Source organism: Rhinolophus hipposideros (assembly GCF_964194185.1).
Source record: "Rhinolophus hipposideros genome assembly, chromosome: 14".
Taxonomy (NCBI): Eukaryota; Metazoa; Chordata; class Mammalia; order Chiroptera; family Rhinolophidae; genus Rhinolophus; species Rhinolophus hipposideros.
The window spans coordinates 11,687,959-11,710,329 of NC_138060.1; the positions used below are offsets into that span (position 1 = coordinate 11,687,959).

Consider the following 22,371-nt stretch of genomic DNA (forward strand, 5'->3'; position numbering starts at 1 on the left):
CAACCCTTGACAGTGGCAAATCCCTTGGCCAGTGGAAAATGGTGTCTATGCATTGTTCCTAACGAGTTTGTTTATTCAAAATATGCCTGCTTTTGGCATCAGTTTCCTAAGTGAGTAGGGGCTCAGGGGTAGTAGCTGAGGCCAGCTCTGTGCACCCTTTAATGAAGCTCACTCTTGCCTCTGGTTTCTGAACACCAAGGCACAGGGGGACGGGGATGTGACGGAATTCTTTTAAAGGCTCCCCACTTGGCTTACCCAGAATTAGAGAAATGGAGGCCTGTTTGCATTTGTTGGTGCACATTAGAAATAAATTTGGGCATTCAGCTTAAACAACTCACTAATGGCAAGATGCACAAAGAAACACTATTATGTATTTAGCCGTCTTTGTAAGCTTGGCCAGGCAAGGGGGTTTATCAAAAGAAATATGTAAATAACACAACCTGCTTTACAAAGGAAAAGACAATAAAATTAATCCAAGACATCCATGGCGTAATACTATTTTCTGCCCTCAGCTTCTCTTTTTATGACTTGAGACACTCAGCCTAACAGTCCAACACAAACAATGGCACGCTCAAAAGCAAAAAACAAACAAACAAAAAACCCAGACCTGGGGCATTCCTTACTCCCTAGGAGAGAGCTCCAAATGAGTCTTCAGCCTCACGCATAATATTATTATTACATCTAACATGATCATAGCCAAATCGTTGGCTTGGGCACAGTGCCCCTTTCCCCCTCCTTTTGGGGGGAGGGAAGTGTTGGGAGGGGCAGGGGAACCAAGCCAATCAAAGTTAAAATGAAGTCTCTTTCTAGCAAGACTACTGTCTATAACATGTTGTTCCTTATAGAAAGTGGGATATGGTGGCATTTGCTTGATTAACTTGCTCGACAAAAGTGACAGCTGCTGTGGGTGCATGCGGATAAGCTGCACGGCGAAGTTCCGCCTTTGTACATCTGTCAGCAAAAAGGGAAGAATAAAGAGTGAAAAGAGACAAATTGGTCCCAAAAGACACTCCATTCACGTTAGGAGGTTTGCCCCATTCAGGCGCTTGCTGTGAGCCTCAAGTACTGAGAGCTTATTCAATTTCATTCACTCTTTCGAATGAACCCACAAGTGTTTAATTTCTTATTCTGTCGCTTCAAAAAGGCAGGGGGGGTGGGTTGAGAGGAAGGGGGAGGGAGGCTTGTGGACGGGAAGCATTAATGGCAAGGCAGGGTGATCCGGGCCGAATGTATTAACTCATGGCTAATTTACAGTTTAACTCTATGTACTCAGGTCCAAGACCCATCTGAGTGCTTCAGTGGGGGACCTGATGCAGATTCCTTATCTCTGCTGGTGGATCCAAAACCATCTGTAGGTATCGAGAGCACCGGGCAAGGTCGAATGTGTCTTGCATAAGGACAATGGTCTGAGGTTAATGCCTTTTCCAGAGATGGGGTAGCAGGCTCCCCCGGATGAGGTTTGGGTAAGCAATCAGGCAAATGTGGGGATTTCTTTTTCCTTCCCAGAAAGGGGGGAAAAGACAGTCACAAGCAGTGAGAAATAGTAAGAGGGGAATATGGTTTCCAGAGGTTAAAAATAAAGCAAGAGGAAAGGACACCATTGGGAGGCAGATCCCAGCTGTACATTGGGAAAACACATGTTAACTTTTTAAAAGCAGCACTTTGTCTTTTCCTCAGCCCTGCACCCTGGCATCAAACCCAATTTCTGGCCTTTTTTAAAGAGGCAGTCGCTGTCTACACCCAGTGTCTCCTGCTAGGAGTTTGAGAAGCCTTCCCCCGTCTACCTGTGCTGCTGTGCTCAGCCTGATCTCCTTCCTTCCTTTCTCCTGTCTTCATGGCACTCTACCGTCTGTTTTGAAACCCAACATTCCCTTCCAGCTCCTGGGCCAGCATCGAGTACCATCCCTGCACCCAAGCCTTCTTCGTTGGCTGCTTTTTGGAAACCACTCAATGCCATCTCTGGCTCCTAAAAAGATCACACCCTTTCCTTACGAGAAATGTTCCCCATAGAGCTTAGGTTCACTATGTTGATTTAGATCTAATTCTAAAGTGCATAGAGGACTTTTTAATTTTAAACTGTTGTTGGCTTTTGCTGCCTTGGTATTGAGAGCTCTGGACCATGCCTCCTGGATGGTATTTTTGTGTCCTTTCATCATCTGAGTGGCTTGACCTAAAGTGGTTACCTGTTTACCTGAACATTTTCCATGCATAGCATGGAAATTATGTGAATGTACACATCGTGTTGTTTTTATATTGAGAGTAGGAGTAAAACAACCTTGGCCAGGAAAACAACTCCCTAAAGTCCATGTGAGTTTTCATGCCTAAAAACTTCAACTTTGACTCACCAAACTCTTATGATTCATGACTACAGAAAGTTTAATACGTGCAAATTATGAAATTAGCCCTAATGTGATTAACCAACCCTGTTTTAAAAAGACAAAGTTGGCACTCCACTTTATCTTTCCGTTCTGTACATGAGCTACAATCCTTATTTTAGAGTATGATTTCTATAATCATTTCTATATGGCATGCAAATTTCTTATTCAGTGGCTTACGTCAATCGGCTTGTGAATTAATGCAGTTAACTCTAAATGTAGTTTCAGTACCTAAGAAGCAATCGGGGGTGGGCAGATGCTGTTCGTGAATAATCTGAGTTCAGTTCATAGGATGAATCCTTCTCCTACCTCTGAATCCTGTATGCATATCAGAGAAGACTTTTCAGATAAATTATTCATACTTCTCTCATGGGTAATAGGTGGTAAGATGTGCCACCAAAACTAGAATTATGTTTTCAACATAATTGAGCTTAAAGTGATTGAGTGTGAATTTAGATTGTAACTACCATACATTTTCTCAAAACAGTAGGGTCCTTTGAGAGGACTGAGGCTAAAGGCATGGGGGTCCATTTTCTCAATGCGCAGGAAGGCCCGAGGACTAAATCCCCAACATATCCAGAGAAAAATAGGCCCCAGAAAAAAGGTATTGTTCACCACGGTCAGTTTGTTAATTCCCAAACTGCACACCTGCCCGGGCGGCCCAGGTGGCAAACAAGGCTCGTCAGAAGCTGGTGGGGGCTTAACCACACTGGGCTCATTATTTATGTCTCTTAGAGAGAGAAATAGTCTGAACTGAGAAAATCCAGGTACATAAGAGAGCTATTTCTTTTCTCTTAAATATCACAGTTCCCCAGTTCGCTTGCTGAAAGTTAGGTGTCAGCCTCTGACATTTGCTACAAAAACTTGTCCATTTAACAGAAGTCACAAACTGGAGTTTGCCCTGATTTGCTGTGAAAGGGTCCTGCCGACCAGCCAGGGGCCATTAGAACAGCTGATATTGGGCCCATGTTCCACCTCTCATTCAGGGTTTGACCACTGGTAGTTACAGTTTTATTCAATTACTTCGATGCCCATCAGTGTCGGACATCATATTGTGTACAAGCAAGCACAGATCTAATTTTGATACCTAAATTGGATTCTTTCCTTCAGGACAGCAGGACTTCAGCGACTAATCAACAGAGATAGAAGAGAAAGGTAGACTTCACTATTTGGGTTCCTTAAGTTCAAAGGTGGAAGGATTTTGCAGGAAGCCATGCCTCCCTCCTCATTTAACTTGATATTAAGTAGGGCATGGGGTTATAGGAAAAAATTCTTTATTTAGAGAGCCCGTGAGCTGCAGGATTTCTGGGGAGCCAGAAGCAGGATCAATATAATGAAAAATTAAAAACCACTTCGTTACATATGGCTTATTAGATTTCCTTTTCTCTTTCATAGAGAAAAATTTATATAAATATTCTATGCTATAGAAATGTAAAATGGGATTTAAAAAGTAACTACTTCTTGAGGTTGTTAGTAGAAGTAAATAAGTTTAATTCATAGAAACTGCTTAGAATAGTACCTGGCACATAAGTGCTCACTAAATATTTACTCGTTATATTTATTATTTTCATTGCTAATTTTTTAACTTTATTTTATTTATATCATTATTATTATTGCTAATTTTTTATTATTAATGTCACTATAGAACTTTTTTCCAAAGTAAATTCAATAGAACGTAAGTACCCTAAAAGATACTAATAGGTGGCTCGTGCAAAGTGGCTCTTTAGTCAAATACGTTTAGTCAAATACAAAGCAAAGTTAAATGAGTTTGTTTGTTTGTGTGTTTTTTTACCGCAGGACTTCTCAGAGCATTTAATATGTTAATGTAACCCTATGAATTTGAATCGCCAATAGTATTTAGAGAACTATACAATATGCACGTATGGATTCACATGCATATTCACAGGCCAGCAAAAAAGACAAAGCTGGAAAAGTTTATGCTAGCGTTACTTCTATTTCCTTTTAAAAACTGGCAATCAAAAGCCTCTGGGTAGTAGTTCTGTCTAGTCTGCATTTAGCCCCAGTGATAATGTAAAATAGTAAACATTCCCCAGGAAGAGCCTCCAATTTCCCTCGCCCCGAACTTTGGAGACGGTAAATAGCGAGAGGCGGAGGCAGTGTACACCGCCTCCACCGCAGCTGGGAGGCTGCGACCTTTGATACAACATGTTCTTTTCTTTTTCTTGGGCATTGTTCTGTGTCTTCATAACGTGTTTCAAGGCATCTCACAGCCTGGCCTCCACAAATTTCAGAACCACCTTGGATTCAAAAGGTGAAAGCGCCTTACCTCAAATTTTCAAAACAAGTGATTATCTAGGACAAAGACAGGAGTAGCCTCTCTCGGGAGCTTTCCAGTCCAAGCCTATGTCATTATTTAACGAAATAAAAAGACACAAACCCTTTGGATTGGTTCAGCTGGGCTGGGAGCCCTGCGATAAGAGGTCACTGGTGTGAGTTACTATGTAATTGAGTAGTATCAGCAATAGTTTTGCTCTCATGAGCATTAAAGCACATAATAATAGGCAAACAACAGTGGTTAAAGCAAGCAGGTAGGATTACTATGTTCTTTTGTCAGAAGTATATAATGTCTTGTAGTCAGTTTTAAAGACTTCTCAACCCCCAAATCCACCCCACCGTCACCTGCTGAGTAATTTTGTATGCTTAATCTCCTGCTCTCAACTCCAAGATCTCTGCTAATTTGAGGCAAATGGGTATTTCTGACATTAAATAGGGCGGCAAGGAAGCTCTGACCTAGAAAACCTGCATTCTAAAGCACTGAGAAAAATATTCTTTCAACAATTTGGTTAAGATTTTGAATGACGAGGACGGGAGAAAAAGAGCTTTCACTGAAACGAGGTTGCAGCCTCCCAAGGAAAGGTTTTTGCAGAACAAGAAAAAAAGAAAGAAAGAGAAACTTGCAGAGCATCCCTACTCCCAACTTCCCGCATAAAACTTGTCACTTCGCATTGCCATCCGCTACCCCAACAATAATCACTCCGTGCCTATTGCTAATTGCAAGCACAGCTGAGGCCCAGCGGGGAGCCCTTGCACAGTCTCAGGCCTTTATACGAGGCTCAATCTGTTGTATGGCACTTGTTCACACACAAAAAAACTACCAGCAAAGGCAGAAAGAGGCAGAGTCACAGGTTTCTTGTAATCCCTCTGCCTCCCCGCTGACAGCCCAGCCCTGGAAGCATTCCTGGTTTTGTCCTCCTCTTTACAAAATCTGAAGTGACCTTAAGCTACGAGCATGTCAGCTTTTGAATGTCGAGTTGCCGGCTTCTTCAGGTGCATTAAGGAGCAAGGGGGGGGTGGGCTACATCTGGCTTCTGCGTGTCTGTTTGCAGCACCCCTGGGGCGAGCTGTGGCTTCCTGTAACATGTAAAATATGAGTGTGAACTCAGAGTTCATGGCAAGGAACAGGAGGTCATGCCTCCATTCAGTTCTAAGTAAAGAAACTGGGAGTTTGCAGATGTTTTTCTGTATGTGTAATGACACCACCCCCCGCCCCAGCCACCGAGCAACCGAGCGCCGTTTTTTGATAAAATGTGCCACAATCAGTGTGCTACTTGCAGATTTATTCATATCAATTTTTGCAATTTATATATTCAGAGACAAGATTGCTATTTCGGCAACTTTATGTTGGATGTTGTATGTTTGCATCTAGAGAAAGAGGGAAAAACGTATGGGGCAGGGAGGGTGGGCAGAGAACGAAAAGAAATTAAGTCTGTTCCTGGAGCCACCAGCTGGGGTGTTGTCAAGGAGACAAAGCTTCGGACAGGAGGGTCTGTGTCTGTGTCCCCCTTTTGCCCAGTGATCACTTCCTACTCGGGCTTGGAGATGGCAAATTTATTGCTTCTGGCCCAGAGGAAGGCCCAGTAATGGCTACCGCGAGGAGGAGAGTGGGGTTGGGAGTGGTGAGAAAAATCCCCTCAGTAGACAATGCTCACCTGAAGAAAAGCCTTCCCATCTGCCCTGGAGGTCAAGAACAGGCAGGCCCAAGAAAACCCTTGGCATGGGCCTCCATGTGGGCCTGGCAGGGAGTGCCCAGCTCTTCCTGTCCTCCTTGCCACCCTCTAAGATGGCAAGGGGATTAAGCCTCCTGTGAAATTCCCACTCGCAGAAATTTCTCTTCCCAACCCAAAGCCTCACACTGTATTTTCTCCAAAGGAAGACATTGGTTGAGCGAACAAGGAGATTAATCCTCCTTAGCCTGGGGAATAAACGCTCCTCAGTATGGCAGTGTTAATTGCCGAGCTTGGTGCAAAGATCATTTTGAGGCATTGAAGAAATACATGATTTTTATTAGTATAACTGTTCCACGTAGGAGTTAGTTCTCAGCAAAGGGCGAAAGCTTTGCCTGGCTCGCATTATTAGCCTAATTCTACTTAATTGTTTCCTAAAATAAGGGCTTCCTGAACACATATTCCAAACCTTAATAAGTCTGTTGTGGTGGGAGTCGTTCTGGATGGAAAGCTGCTGCCTTTTTGGGCAGAGGGAACTGGGTCTCAGTGCTGAGTGCTGCTTGATCGGATCTGTGCTTGGAAAATCGGGGGAAGGAGGTAGGTAAGGGGAGTCTCTGTGAAAACATGAGGTGACGTGTCACACAGTGTGAAAAATGTATTCTTTTTTGTTGTCTGGACTCAATCCTCAGTGCGGATTCTTAGTCCTTGTCTCTGGGCTTCGTTGAATTCTATTTCACAGATTTAGAAATGTTGGCCCCGTGGCATGTTTTAAATAAACCAAATAAATGACTGAGCAAATGCTACCAGATTTGTTCTTTGTTCTTCAGAGTCTCAAAACTCGGCCTTGAGAAACTGCCTCAGTCCTAGTATTAAATGAAATGCCCATCCATGTTCATCTTAGAAGGAATTTTTTGGCTTTTTGTAAAATATGGTTCAGTGTTCCATATTAAAATGTGTACATGGCTACATAACTGAGCTTTCTTTTCAGAACGGGAAGTGATGTTTCATTCCCCATCTTTTTGTTATAATTGTGATAAAATGAACATAACATAAAATATACCATGTTAACCATTTCAAAGTATACACTTCAGTTGTGTTGTATTCTCGCTGTTGTGTAACCCATCTCCAGAACTCTTTTCATCTTGCAAAACTGAAACTCTATCCATTAAACAATAACCCCCCGTTTACCCTTCCCCAGGCCCTGGCAACCACTCTTCTATTTTCTGTTTCTATGAATTTGACTATTCCAGATAACTTATATAAGTGAACTCATACAATATTTGCCCTTTTTTCCCCCCTGGCTTATTTTAGTTTGCATACTATCCTCAGGGTTCCTCCATGCTGTACCATGTGACAGGATTTCCTTCTTTTTAAGTCTGAATAATATTCCATTGTGTGTATACAGAGGGTGCCAAAACAACATATACACATTTTAAGAAAGGAAAAAAATGTATTTAAATTGTAAAAATATATACCAATAACAAAAGATGAATATGTCATGTGTATATATATTTTTTGGCACCTTGGCATATCACATTTTGTTTATCCATTCATCTGTCAATAGATACTTGGGTTACTTCCACCTTTTGGCTATTATAAATAATGCTGCAATGAACATGGGTATGCAAATATCTCCTCAAGAGTCTGTTTTCAATTTTTTTGCCTCTATACTCAAACGCAGAATTGCTGGATCTCCATCTTTTTATGACAGCACTTACTTAGGTTGTGGAAATAGTGGAAGAGTGGCATTTGTATTTGGGTGGAGATAGCATGTACAGTTGAAAACTCCCATTAATGCTTCTTCTTTCCCATCATATGCCTGCCTGTCTTTAGGTGTGTATCTATGAATTCATTTTTGACTTAGTTTTCTCATTCAGAGATGGAAAACTATTTCCAGCAGTATCTAAGAGTATTAGGAAAGAAATCCATTACATCTCCTTGCAGGTAACCATCCACCATATTGAAACATAGGTGTTGGGCCGGATACAAGGGAATTTGTGACTTGTTGGGTTTCATACAGTCTGATTGATTCAGAAGCAAAAAGCCTCATTTCCAGTCTGGTTTTGGCTAGCGTGGATAGCTTACTGAGATTGCCAACAAGTTAATCAAACCATTAAAAAAAAAGAAAAAGAACATGCCTTCCAGAGAGAGACCCTGTGATCTAAGTTTTGAATTAAGTTCTCCTTCTTGATTTGTTTTCAGAAAGGATCCTTCAGGACTCTTCCTTCCTTTGAATTTTCCCCCAGGCAACTCATTGTGATAGGACTGACCTGGGTTAGAAGGATGCAATGCATCAGGTCAGGGGTCCAAGTATGGTTCATCATCTTCATCATTCATGTGAAATCTCAACGCTAAAGATGCTTGTTGTTGGATATTTCTCCACATTTCTGGTTTAGAGACTTGAAATTTGGTCTTGCATAGATAACTACTTATTTTAATAAAAGACTGTTAAGGTGTTATTTAGGCCCTTTCAAAGGAGGTTAAAATAATATTTGCTCCCAAATGCTAAATTCTAGACATGTTCCTAGAGAAGAAGCAACAATTTTAAGCAGTAACAATTGAAATCAAGTTTCAAAAATTATTATTGGTTTGTACCATCTCTTACTTATGAGAGGAAGCTAAAGGCAAAAGTATAGCTGCATCCTCTCCCTACCAGGTTACAGATAACTATAGTCTCTGGAACCGTGGTTTTCAGCAAGGCGCCTCTGACTGCTCCATCAGTCTGGACTGCATCACGTTTTCAGGGGATGCAATCCAGAGTTTAGAACCTTGAAGAGCCACAACACTAGGATAGTTTTGCAAAGACTTCCATGGAATGGAGTCTTAGGCATCCGAAGAATTATAGAGGTTGGGAGAAAAAAAAAAAAAAAAACACCACCCTCAATCATAAAGGACCTTTGGGACAGCCTGGAAAGTCATTCTGATTATCGGTCTGTATCCTGATTTTGGTGTCTGGTTATTTTTCATGTCTTTGTGCTTTGAGCTGAGCGTCCTGAAGCTGTGACTGGGAAATACCCATTTCTAGGAGCAGTTGTAAATCCTGAATTACAGTAACACTCGAGTAAGGCAGATTTCCTCTTTCAACTATGTACCCATTTATAAAAGCATCCAGATGATATGCCCTGTTAGAAAGTGTTTATTCAGCTCTTAGGGGCTTTGATAAATCCTGAAACTTGCCTGCAGTCCTTCAGGGCTTTGGCCTCTGGACATAGGTGGCTTGGAAATGCCAAGGTTTCTTAGTCAAACCCTGTCTGCATCTGGATTAGAACACCCAGACAAACCCGATCCTTGGTAGTCCTTACACCTGAGAGACATGGGCTGTGGAATTGGGGCTTAGGTTAACGAAGCTATGGGTACTTTGGTAGAAGTGTAAAGAAACCCTGGATAATGCTTTTCACATGCTCTTAAATTACCCAAATTGTAAGGAAGAAATGTGCATTGAAAGCTTCAAATGTAAAAGATTTTATTACAGTATTTCAATATAGCAATTTAAATAGGTTGTGGGGGTTTTTTCCTAATTATAACCCACTTTTGTAATAAAAAACAAAGCGAAGAACTTAGTCACATGGGTGTGGTCAAAGTATTATCTTCCTCTTTGACTGCTTCCCAACAAACAAAATGGCCTTTCTTCATTAAACAGTCTAGGCAAGGTGCTGAGGCAATTTCTCTGATGTGTGGCTGTGTTGAGTTGGAAAAAGGGTATTTCCAAAGAAAAGATAAAAATTCTCTAGCATTCGCTATGTTTCTTCAGTCCAGAAATATAGGTTGGTTACCATGAGGTTACAAATTGCCTGTTTGCTCTGATATTTTTAGAAGAATGGAGGCAGTTTGGAAAGATTTGCACAACCTTGAATAGCTCACACTTAAGGAGATGTGTTTTCTTATTTGTGAAGTAGGGTGGGATAGCGTGGTTCAGATAATTACGTGGTTATTGCTTTAGTATGTGCCTGGTGCTGTTGTAAACACTCCACAAATATTAACTCATTTACCCCACAATAACCCTAAGTAGTTTTTATTATTAGCCCCATTTAAAAGATGAGAAAACTGAGGCACAGAGAGGTTCACAGATTTATGAAGATTCAAACATGGAGAGGCCTGGTTCAAGTCCATTCTCTTTGCCACTAGGCTGCACTGCCTCTCAGCCCCTTGAGTCCAGGCTTTATCTCTTGCTAGACCACTTTACTTCCCTGATTTTCAGTTTCCTCAGCTGTGAAGTGAGACTATAGATGATAATAAAGACTCAACTGTTTAGAGTATAGCCATGAGCTACCCAGGCATTTAGTGCTTTGCCTGCCTGGTATGTATGGCTTGAACATGCCAGTTTCAAAGGAAATATGTATTTAGAAATGAACTAACGATAGAAAGCATATCCTTGTGAATTTCAACACAAGGATATTTCATTTATGAATTTCATTTATGCTTAGGATATATTGGACTGAGTCACAAGTTTTAAGTCAGAAAAGGTTCATAGAGTTGTGTGTTTGTGCATGGTGTGTGTGATTTGTGCATGGTTTGGTCCTTAGGCCAAATACCATAATTTCTAAAAGAGCTCAGATTTACAATATTGGGCTAAATGTTACCCTCAGTTATAGGTATGGGGAAACATGTCTTGTTAGGAGTATGTATATGTGTGTGTGTGTGTTTTGCTAAAAGTGATACACACTACAGCATGCATACTATTTTTCAATAAAATTTTTCTTTAGAGAATAAAGCAACACACAAAGAGCTGAGGTTTGCACTAGACTATTTTCATTAGATTGTCTGAAATTGCTTCTCTTATAGTACTTCTTTAATTTCACATGAAACGAATTTCCCCAAGGCTCTACGATTTTACTATCCCTACTCACTGAAAATTGTAAAGCTTGTGATGCATAATTTTCAGAACTGAAATGTTCATCAGTGTTAGAACTTTTGTATCTCCAAAACTCTGTTAGGAAAATTCAATCCATCGTGATAAAGGCAACATTTCTAGTTGTATTTCTTCTTGAAAACTCAAACTATCCAGTGAGAACTTTCTCACTTTCTCCCAGTAGCAATTGCTGAGTTACCAACCTAAAAGAAAATAAAAAGAAGTCAGGCAGGGCAACAGGGGAGAAGAAAAAGTATGTTCATTCTAACTGAGAAATAGCTATCCCTCCTCCCCATCTAACTTTTCCAATTATTTCCCTGAAGACTCTGTCATGGTTGACTCTCACCCATCAGTTCCTTGAGGCTATTGAGTGGTTTTCCATGGGAATATCCCTGACTCCTCACACTTAGCTTAGCAACTTTCTAAGCCCATAAAAAGTAGAATCTTTTCAACCCCAAGCGAAGCGCAAGCTCGGGCTCTGAGACAGGTTCAATAGCATTATCCTACCCACACACTTCTCCTTTGAGAAGCTCAGAGCTGAATGACTTTGTTGAGGAAACGCCTGGAACTAGAGCTGTTTCTATATAAACAACCCATTACTTTTTTTAAATTATGAATTGAATAACAGACTACTTGTTATTTAACTTATCTATGTCCCCTTTTTCCCCCACAGGGCTGTTAATAGTGTCACCGTCATACGAGGTCAGCTTGATAAATTACGTAATGCTCCTAGAATGCAGTGCATGGTGTCTGCTCATTGTAAGGGCTCAGTATTCAATGACTCGGTAGCTTTTTTTATTAAATGTGTGTGTGTGTGTGTGTGTGTGTGTGTGTGTGTGTGTGTGTGTGTGATTTAGAGACCCTGTATGAAATAGTACTTTGTTTAAAACAGTAGACTCTGAAGTCTTATAGAATGGACTGGTCTGAGAAGGGTTGCGTAAGTTAAGGGGATAAGTTACCCTGGTGACTAGTGAGTACAGAAGTACAGTGAATAGTTTTAGCTCCTTTCTAGCTCTGGGCCTTGTTTCCATTGCCACTCATGTGTAATATATGGCTTGCTCTGAAAACAAATGAATCACAACAGTAAGGTCTCTTTAGGGTATCAAATTAACGTCAAGACGAGGGGTCAGGAATTTAGACTCATCTAGATGGAGGTGGCCGTGATCACTGTAGCAATGCTCTCTCTTGCTGAGTAGGGATTATCCAAATCTAAGTGAAAGTCCATTTTCTGTGAACTCTATTGGCCAATGAGATTCAAAGGATTTACAACTCCACAGCCTTTCCCAGAGATAGTTTCCAGGGGAACTGTGAACCAACAGGTGGAGACTAGAGAGAGGTGTGTGAGTCACTTCTCAGATGGAAAAACTGGGGAACTTCTCAGTTCCAAGAAATACAGTAAGCAAGATTATTGATATTTTCATACAACGCTTAAAAAATCAGAATCAATGCAAAAAATCCATGATGAACCAAATGTCAAAAGGTTAATTATTAATATCATTAATAATTAAATATTAATAATCAATAGTCAAGGCAGTATCCCATTCTGCACTTGCAAGACCCTGCCTCCCTTGCTTCACCCTATCCCTGGCTGTAATGAACCCTGATATTACAGAAGAGACATGTTATATGTAAGGATTTTTGTGCTTGAAGTCTTTGTGTTTGCAGGGCAGAATGTGTTCCCTGAGTGTATCTGCCTATTAATTACCTAAGTTTCTACTAGACATAAATCAAGAAAATTCATTTGTGTTGAATATTGAAAGTATTTATATCTGTTATATTTTTGAGAGTAATAATTACAATAGTGGCTAAATTTTATTGAATGCTTACTACGTGACAGTCACTCTGCTAGACACTTGACGTAATTATCTCTTTTAATGCTCAGAGGACTCCTGCAAAGTAGGTACTGGTATTAAGCTAAAGAGGAAACAGAGTTGGAGAGTTAAGTAGCTGGCTTGAGCCTACCCAGCTAATAAGGAGCCAACCCACGCTTATGGTGTAACTTAACCACACAGGGTTTGAGAAAGCACTCATTGTGTATCTGAATCCTTTTCATCCAATGTGTAATGTAGTTTAAAACATGCTTTCTGCACCCAGGACGATGGTGCAAGTTTGGGTGCTGATCTGCCACAAAACAAGTTGACAACAGAAGTGCACTGCTCAGAGCTACTCGTATGCCCTTGGCGACGTCTGCATACAATTCCAGAGATACGCGAATAGGAATCATTTCCTCCATCACATGGCTTTCCCTGGTCTCTTGCTCTGCTTTCTCCCTTGTGTTGTGGTATTTCTTGTGGGGGCGTGGAAGGGAGGGAGAGAGAGAACAGAGGGAAGAGATGACGGTGATGGTAATAAGGATGATGGTGGTGGTGGCAGCATTTATTGAGGCCTTATCATGTGCCAAGTACTGTGATGAGAGCTTTATTAGCATCACTGCATTTTGTCATCATAAAGCCTCTGAAAGGCTAATTAATCCCCATTTTCTGATCAGGAAACTGAGTCTCTAAGAATATAAGTAACTTGCCCCAAAGCACAAACACAGACAAAAGACAGGTAAGGCCTATGCTCTTAATGACTAATTGGACAAAGAAAGAAAGAAGAAATAAGTGGCAGTTTCAGATAAGCCTTCCAAGCTCTTTCGAGAGCCTTCAGAACTGGCTTCCGTGATAGAGAGATTCCCAGCTTTCTGAAGGGCCTTAGTATCCTGCAGGCCATAGCTATGATGGGCGTCCTTTTTGGTCCCAACTCCTAAACGTCAGAATTATCCCCAGAGGGCACTTTAAATGTGCCTAGGATACTGGGGATTTTATTTCTCCAGTGCTTTTTTAGGATTAAAGTAACCTTACTTAGGAAGTTTCTAATTGATATGCCTGAATTACGGGGAGGCAGTAAAGGAGTCATGGTTACACTTAACTACTTAGTATATGTCATCGGCTCACAATTTTTATTGCTAAGGGTTTAGAGAACATTTTACCAAAATGTCAGTGCCCAGGTATTAGGCTATCTAGGGAAAAGGCATATCTGAACCAAAGAGAAAACAGAATGGGGAAAACTAAAAATGTTTTATTAATTTCCTCTTCTGAAGAATCATAACAAATCTGCTCTATTAGCATCCGTCTCAAATAAAGCAAACCTGATTAATAAGCACTGTAAGCTGCATGAGGAAACCCAAAAACAACCCAGACACCCAGGAGTCTGCTGCTAAATGTTTAACAACTGGCTTTCTGGAAGGAAGAATGCCCTGGCTTGCAGTGTTAGCCAGTTTCCCTGGTGTAAAAACTCCCGCCCTGGCCTATTTCTGCTTATCAGTGTGCTGCTGTCTCTGAATGTGCAGTCTGGAAGAGATTCGCAGGATCGGCTCTCGTGGCCAGCGCACTATCATTATAGCCACTTAAGGAGGAGTGATTAGATGGTAAACTAGTTCAGCCTTGTGCCTAATCCTGGAAAACTGCCCCTCTGGACTCACTGGCTGTGTGACCTTGGGCAAGTCACTTCACCTCTCTGGGCCTTTGTTTCCTCCTCTACAAAGGATAATATGAAAGATCCCTTTCACCTCTAACATTTTAAAGTTTTAGGAGGCAGTGAGTGACTCCTGCTTTCTCCAACATCCAAATGCCTTTAAGCGCCTTCCTGGAAAACCAAGTTAGCACTGTGCTGCATCCAAAAGTGCCGCCAATTTCATCTACTGAGCATAAGGTTTGGAAAGGAGTGACTTCTCCCTTTTGCCTCTTTAAATGTGTAGCCAATGGGGCATCATACCGTTTTTACACTTCTTTTGCTAGATGTGAGATCCAGGAGGAAAAGCAGGGATGTTCCAGAGCTTTCGTGTTCTTCTGGGGTGGGAATCTGTGAATGTGATACGCGGATCCATTGCTGTGTGCGTTTCCTACCTCGCTACCCCTTTCAGCAGCAGAGAAAGAGTACTGAGAGTATTCTACCTTTCTGTTTTTATTTTTTACTACCCAAAAGCCATTTACAAGAATGGGAGCTACTTATATAAAACCGGGCTGGAGGGTCGTTTTTTTCCTGAAAGGTGGCACGTCTCTCAGCAAAGAGAAAAAGGCATGTTGCACAAGGCTTGCTGGCAGTGATAGAAGCCAGCGCTGGTTCGCCTGTCATCACAGCCAAAGCAAAATGCCACCTCTGCCTAGAAGCCAGAGTGCCACATTCCTCTTTTGTGTCCCTGAGATGCACCTATCATGAGGCCCTGGGCTTGTAGGTTTGGCCAGGAGGTCATCGGGTTCCTTGAAGGTCATCTTCCAACCCCAGGCGGGGGGGGGGGGGGGGGGCTTGCTCATAACTCTCAAAACAGATTATTTGAGCCTTCAGATTGCATGTCAGATACCGCCAATAAATATGGAATTTGAGGCCTGGGGGGAACACAAGAGCGCCCCCAGTTGCAGAGAGTGAGGTAGGGCTGAGGAAACACCAATGATCCAGTGGTAGCTCTGTCCCAGGCCCCTTCTTAATCAACCCAGATATAGTGACAACAAAAGCTCCAGAATCCCAAGGCAGGAGGTGCCAAAAACACCCCCCAACAACCACTACTCCCCGCTCCCCCCCAAAAAAAGTTTCAGTAAAATGTTCTCACTCCTAGAGGGGAAAACCTGTCCATGCCTGAAGCAACTTGACCTGGGCAAACCCCCTCCCTCCATGGAGTGAACTGCAAATCTCAAGAAAAATTCCCCACCCCACCGCCTGCTCCCTGGGGAGGGACAGAAGGTTCCTAAAACTGCCGGTTTCGCCTCCATGATCTTTAAAAGAGCAGAAGTTGGCTGTGAGGCTGCAGTGCTGCCTAGATTGGGATAGTGTGGTCTCTGTTTGCGGCTGGGCTCCAAGGAGAGCCACAATTGGCTCTGAGGAGGAAAGAGCCTACAAATGAAAGATTTCAAAGAGGGCTTCTGAACGCCATGGCTGAGACTGTGTGGTTTCTTGCAAGGTGAAACTTGGCAGTTCTACCTTGCAAGTAAAAACCCAAATTAATTTTTTTTTAAAGAAATTAAGTCAGAAACAAGGCTTCAGAAAAACTGTGAGTGTTAGGCATAAACTGATTTTGGATGATCTTTAGGTGAGAAAGGGTGGAGTTACCATCGGAAACATGTTTTTATTTATGCTTTTCAAATCCCCACTGGTGTGCAATGTGTGTGCATGTGTGTTGGTTACCATGAGAGTATGCTTCACCTTAATTCTCTAACCACTCTTTTTTTTCCCATCTTTTCTGTGCACAGTTCATATAGATGCCCTATAAATAAACATATAGGTCCATCCACACCTTTTCATTTTATTTGTAAATTGTTTGGTATAAGCGGCAATGCGTAATGAAACCTGGTGAAGTTTAAAAGATTAGATTTTTTTTTCATACTGACACTTCCTAACACTGTTCATATGTCTCCGAGTGAGATTTATGAATATATGAGCAGTACTGCAAAATTATACCGCATCTGAGACTTCCGGCACCACAGGGGTGGCAGTCTAAAGTGACACAGCTTCAAGCATTTTTCACAGACAAGAAGCAAAATTTAACCCCCTTAAGGGGAAGTATGATTTCAACAGCTTGAAATGAGCTCATTTGTAGATGTTTTTTTCTCTCATCTTCCATCATTTTTTTGGTGTTAAGATTAAAACAGATTGCACAACCAACGTAAGGGCACATAAGCTGCCCAGAGTATAATCTGGCCATTAAAGAGAAACCCTCCTTCATGGTCTTTAGCTGAACACCCCAATAAGGTAAAGGAAAGTAAACTTTGCCCTAAAATTGTAAGTCTCTCAGCCTGATTCTTGGAATTGTCCTGAGCACGAGAGGTCTACATTTTTCAAACGGTAAGTAGCAAGGGACATCAATTAGTTCAGTGGAGGAAGCCCCATCTTCCTGGCACCCAAGACAATGGCATTAGGAAACAAACAGGGACTTGACTCTCACCTGAGTCAAATTAACCAATAAAAAGGAGAATTTGAAGCGCAAATGGTGATCTATATGAATTGATTGTACGTGGGATGTCTACAGTAGAGGATTTTGTTTTAGATTCAAAGTCTGAACTCATCTCTTTCAGGCTGACCTGGTACCTTGCGATTTTGTGTCAGTTAAGAATGGCCATGATCTCAGGTGGCTCAGTTGGTTGGAGTGTGGCTCGATCCCCGCATGGGCCACTGTGAGCTGCGCCCTCCTTGGGAGGAAAAATAGACAAACAATAAGAATGTTCCTGATCCCTATGCTCCCAAATGCTCTTTAACCGTTTTGTTTCCTCTTGGACCAGACGAGGGTGCTCACATGGGGCCTGTGCCCTCTCTGCTCTCTAAACGCTCCATGACGTGTTGGCTGGAGAACGTTTGTCTCTTTTTGCAGCAATGGTACAACAGCTCCATGAACGTGATCTGCACGTGGTTGACAGACCGGATAGACTTGCAGCTTCACATCTATCAGCTGAAAACACTAATTAGGATGGTCAAGGTAAAAGAAAAGATGTTCTTCTTTGCAATAGCTTACCGAAATCCATCTCGTGGGCAAGCAGCAGAACTCCCTTAACACAAAGACTAGTGGTTTACATGGAAAACAAGATGATTTCTAAGATAGTATCTCATGCGAGAAAACCCCACGAAATCACTTTGGGAGGCACAGTCCGTTACTCAGACAGCAAAGGGAAATTTAATAAAAAGGAATTTGTTATGGTAGCTAGACTGGAAAGACGTTTTGTGTGTTTGCTGGGTGAAATACTGCAGGGGCCATGATGCCCTTTGCATTAGACTTTCACGAGCTGGATCGGGGTACCACTGTGCCAATCACATCAATTACCAATTTCGTTTATGGTTTAATGAAATAAAATGTTGCCCTTATTGATGGAATAGAAATATTTACCTCCAGCTATTTCTAAATATGTCCTGTGATTACCAGCATGCAAATCAATATTGTTCTCGCAGTTAATTGAAGTCGTTTCTCTTACAATGCGTGTATACAACCCAATGTAAAGGCTCACAAAGGTGAGATAACATACCCTGAAAGTAGCTTTTTTCCCTGTTCTTGTGTGTGTGCCTTGGACTAATGATAATTCTTTCAGCGTGAAATCTCAGTGGTTTACATGAAATAATAAGATCACAGAAGGGGGTAAATACGTTTTTGATCATTTCAGTTTCCATTTGATGCTTCACCATAGAGGGTTTTAAAACATTCGTATGCAAAAACCTCGTTCAAAGCGCAAAGTCTCTTTAAAAATACTTTAACAATAAAATGTAGCTGAATTTCTATTTCTTAATTGTTTGCCAAAAATCTGCACCTCCGCTGCTATCTGCCACATCACCACCACCCCCCCGCCCCCCGGCCACCATTTCTTAGTCTCTTTCGGATTAGCACTATTTCATTGAAGCTGCTCCTCTACCCCAGTGCTGACTTGAAACCAATTACTGTTCCGTTGAGTGTAATTAAGGAGAATTATTATCATGTGCATTTGATCTCACAAAGAGTCCGCCCAGGGAAGGTTACAGACAGCAGTGTATTGTACTCTGTGTATGTCTCTTAAAAAAGAAATGTATGCACTCAGACTACGGACCCAGCCTAATTTTCATGTATATGTATTTTTTTAATTTCAGTTCCTTAAGGCAAGCTCACTAGCCGTTATTGTTTGACCACCTGAATTTCATTTTCTGGGTGTAAATATTCTTTGGGGAAATTTCTGATTGACCCCTACTGAATAGACAAGAAAAAAAGACATTAATTTTAATATTTTAAAATATCCTTCCCATTACTGATATTCCCAGATCTGTGTTAGTAGTGTTGGAATACGCAATATTTTATTAAGGAAAAAATATGTCAGAGAGGGGACTTATTCTGCCAGGAAAAAAAAAAAAAAACAGACAGGAACCACAGGGAAAGGGACACAAACATCACTGCCAAAGGAACACTCACTTTTACCGAAAATGGGCCCAGCTTAACAAATGCCACAGCACAGAGAGACGAAGCAGAATTCACTACCTCTTTACAAAGTACATTACCTAAAGTCTCCTTCTCCAAGGCAAACTTCCAAAGATAATTGGCTCTCTTTCCTGCTTTTACATCCATCCACTCCGTTTATTCATCCATTCATTCCCTATTCAGCAAACATTTATTCATCCATCCAACATGGGGCAAATGTTACTTGAGCCCTTACTTGTATTTTACAAGATGGAGAATTAAAAAACAACTAGTAATAGTCCCTGTAGTCATTTAGAGTCTAGTTGGGGAGCACACTGCTCTGACATAAAGGGGAGAATACTCAATTGCTTTCTACCTTTCTTTTCCCCATCCTATTCTTGCAATAATTATATTATGCTGAGTGACAGCAGAACTGATTGAAAAGTACAAAATAAAGCAAGTTAATTATCTGGATATCTGCTATACACCTTACCTAACATTTACTCAGCCTCCTACCTTCCCCATTCAGGTACTTGCCTACCTCCCTAGGAGAGCCTTCTGGGAGAGCCTTGCATCTCAATCCATAATTCGGATGACATTTTCACTTAGTGTCAAAACCAGATTACTTTAAGAGGGAAAGAAGATGCTATGAAAATCCATGCTGGCACACGTGTAAACGGGCAAAGGGGACATGTAGTCATCCTATCAATAATCTTATATTATTGGACTTCACTGAGCTGAACTGCACTCACTAGTTCACTCTGCAGTCACGATAACGTATAACCTTCACGGGGGGTTGACATTGTGAGTGGTGACACTGCATTAGATGGACTACAAAAAATAGAAATCATGAAACGGGGGCATTGAAGTACTTAACATTCCTTCTCTGGCCCCCTTAGCAAGTTTCCCATATCAATAGGAGAAACAAACAGCAGAATCAGTAGCTGAAATGATATGCAGTGTGATGAGAAAAATTGTAGTCAAAGAGAGACCTTTTCCAATAAAATGTTTTACAAAGAAGACAATAGCCAGGTGCTTCTGGTCATGTTCAATTAACGCTAAGGGATTTCTAGAAAAACAGTCCATGGGATACCTAAGGAAATCCGGGAGAAGTCGCCTGAAGAAACAAAGAAAGAATCTGTAGTACAGTAATACCAAACCATTGTTCTTGAAAAAGAGCCAAATTTCTTCCCTGAGACCATGAAGTTGTGAACAGAATAGATACGCTTCTCGCCCAAAGAGATGAGAAATGAGTCACATGCCTGCAACATATTGATGAGGCATTAGCGCTCCCTCTTCCCAGTAATTGTTGCTGTGCCTAATAGGTTTCATATACCAACATACATATGTCTGTCTTGTGAATGAGACAGAGAAATATGCAGTTACAAGCCTCAAAAATACTAAAGACCAGACTGCAACAGAAATCTCAAAATATCATAATCACTTGATCCATTATTTATATGTTATAGCCCCTTCCACTGTCTATCATATTATATTATAATAACCTAAGAGAAAGAACCAGACCAAAAAAAAAAAAGGAACCAAAACAATTATGGAACATTTCCCTTGACGAAACTGAATAAACACAAGCTTATGTTCTTTGCTTTGTCTCATCTAATACAGTTTATCCTGTCACAATTTCTCCTCTTCTGTCATTCAACAAATCTCAGTTTTCAGTACAAGTGAAATCTGAGCATGGTGGCTTTTCATTTGACCATGCTTAAAGTATGACGCTTAGCTGAAGGCCGGTGTTCTCACACCCACCTGGCTTTTTGTCCTTTCCTTTCCCTGCATGGAGATGAAATCTCCCTGACCACTGAATCTTTTCCCTCCTTAGAAAACCTATAGGGATTTCCGATTGCAAGGGGTCCTGGACTCGACCTTGAACAGCAAGACGTATGAAACCATCCGGAACCGTCTTACTGTGGAGGAAGCCACAGCGTCAGTGAGCGAAGGTGGGGGCCTCCAAGGGATCAGCATGAAGGACAGTGACGAGGAAGACGAAGAAGACGATTAGAATGCTTGGGCCTCGTGTTCTTTAGGACGAGTCCTGTAATCAATGCATGTCCTTAGTCTGTTAGTTAACCCCATTAGGGAATTTTCTGTCAACGACCATGCTCATGAGATGTTTACCAATACAATTGCCATTTTAGCTATGTGGTATCCAGATTAGTAAATGACCTTCGAATCCACCATTTCCTGATCCATGTCTATATGTTTACAAGCAATATGGAGCACCATTCTTTGAATACTGTTCATGGAGAATACATAGTCCACCTGTGAGGTGTGCCCCTGTTATCAGCAAAGTTAAATGATGCTTCATTAATGTACTGCGTATGTATTGACAGTAAGTGGATGTGAGGGCAAGTACACCAGGTACTTTCACTCCTTTGTTTCATGTATGTGGGTATGTGGATGCCAGTTCTTTAAACGAGTACAATAAATTAATGAAGACACATGGATCTGCTTTGTCTTTTAAAAAATAAAAGACAAGGCCCCAGCAACTAACTTTGGGTTCTTTCTGTTCCCCTAAAACTAAAAATGAACCCCTGGTGTCCTTGTTAACCCATCCTTTCATTTATCCCATAGAGTTAGCCAAAACGATGGCTACATACCAGTGGATTGATCCTCTTACATTTCCACGGCAAGGGTGATCCTATCATGACTTAACATCAAACCCCGTTCAGAGCAACTGTCTTCTGTCCAAGTCTATCCTATTACATGTTCCATTTTGCTTTTGTGTTTCAATAACCGTGTATGTAAAAAACCTGAATATTTAAATTACAACCCTAGACTCTAAATGTGTTTATATAATAAGATATAGATATTTCCTTCAGTAGACTGTAACCCTAATTTAAATTATTTTGTTCCACACTCTTTTTTATACCTGTCATCTACATTGCATTTTGATCTGTCACTGCACGACCCCTGGGTCCTCTGCAGAGCTCCTTCTTTCTGTGTAAAGTAGTGAATCCATCTTGCTTTCTGCCTTATATAAAGCCTACAGTTATGAAAGTGTGGAAAACTGTGGCTTCTCGATAAATAACTATTCAAATGTCCTAAGAATATGCTTTTGAGTCTTTTTTCCTCTGTCTCCTTTGAAAGCCAGAACTAAAACGCACAAACCAGGAAGAGATGGGAAAGAGGAGGGAAGAAGTCATTTTCTTAGGGTGTTCTTGGAACTGTGGGAGTGGTTTCTTGATGCTTGCCTTGACAAGAGATAGCCCCGAATTTCGTGAATTCAGACTCCACTACTTCAGAATCTGTGGGCATTTGGACATGTTGGGCAGATTACACTGTATT

General features: G+C 41.3%; 1 protein-coding gene across 11 annotated transcripts in view; it reads left to right on the top strand.

Moving 5' to 3' along the window:
* The window catches only part of CADPS (calcium dependent secretion activator), a 459,417-nt gene extending 437,288 nt beyond the window's left edge, over window positions 1-22,129 (top strand). For 9 of the 11 annotated variants that reach the window (XM_081072040.1, XM_081072048.1, XM_081072044.1 and 6 more), the window contains 2 exons: window positions 17,530-17,634; window positions 20,906-22,127. In XM_081072040.1, coding sequence (XP_080928166.1) covers window positions 17,530-17,634; window positions 20,906-21,085 — 285 coding nt within the window. In that variant the 3' untranslated portion in view covers window positions 21,086-22,127. Of the gene's footprint in view, window positions 1-17,529; window positions 17,635-20,905 lie in introns of all 11 variants that reach the window. The other 2 variants (XM_081072041.1, XM_081072042.1) reach the window with 1 other exon arrangement.
* Window positions 22,130-22,371: the final 242 nt, after the last annotated feature.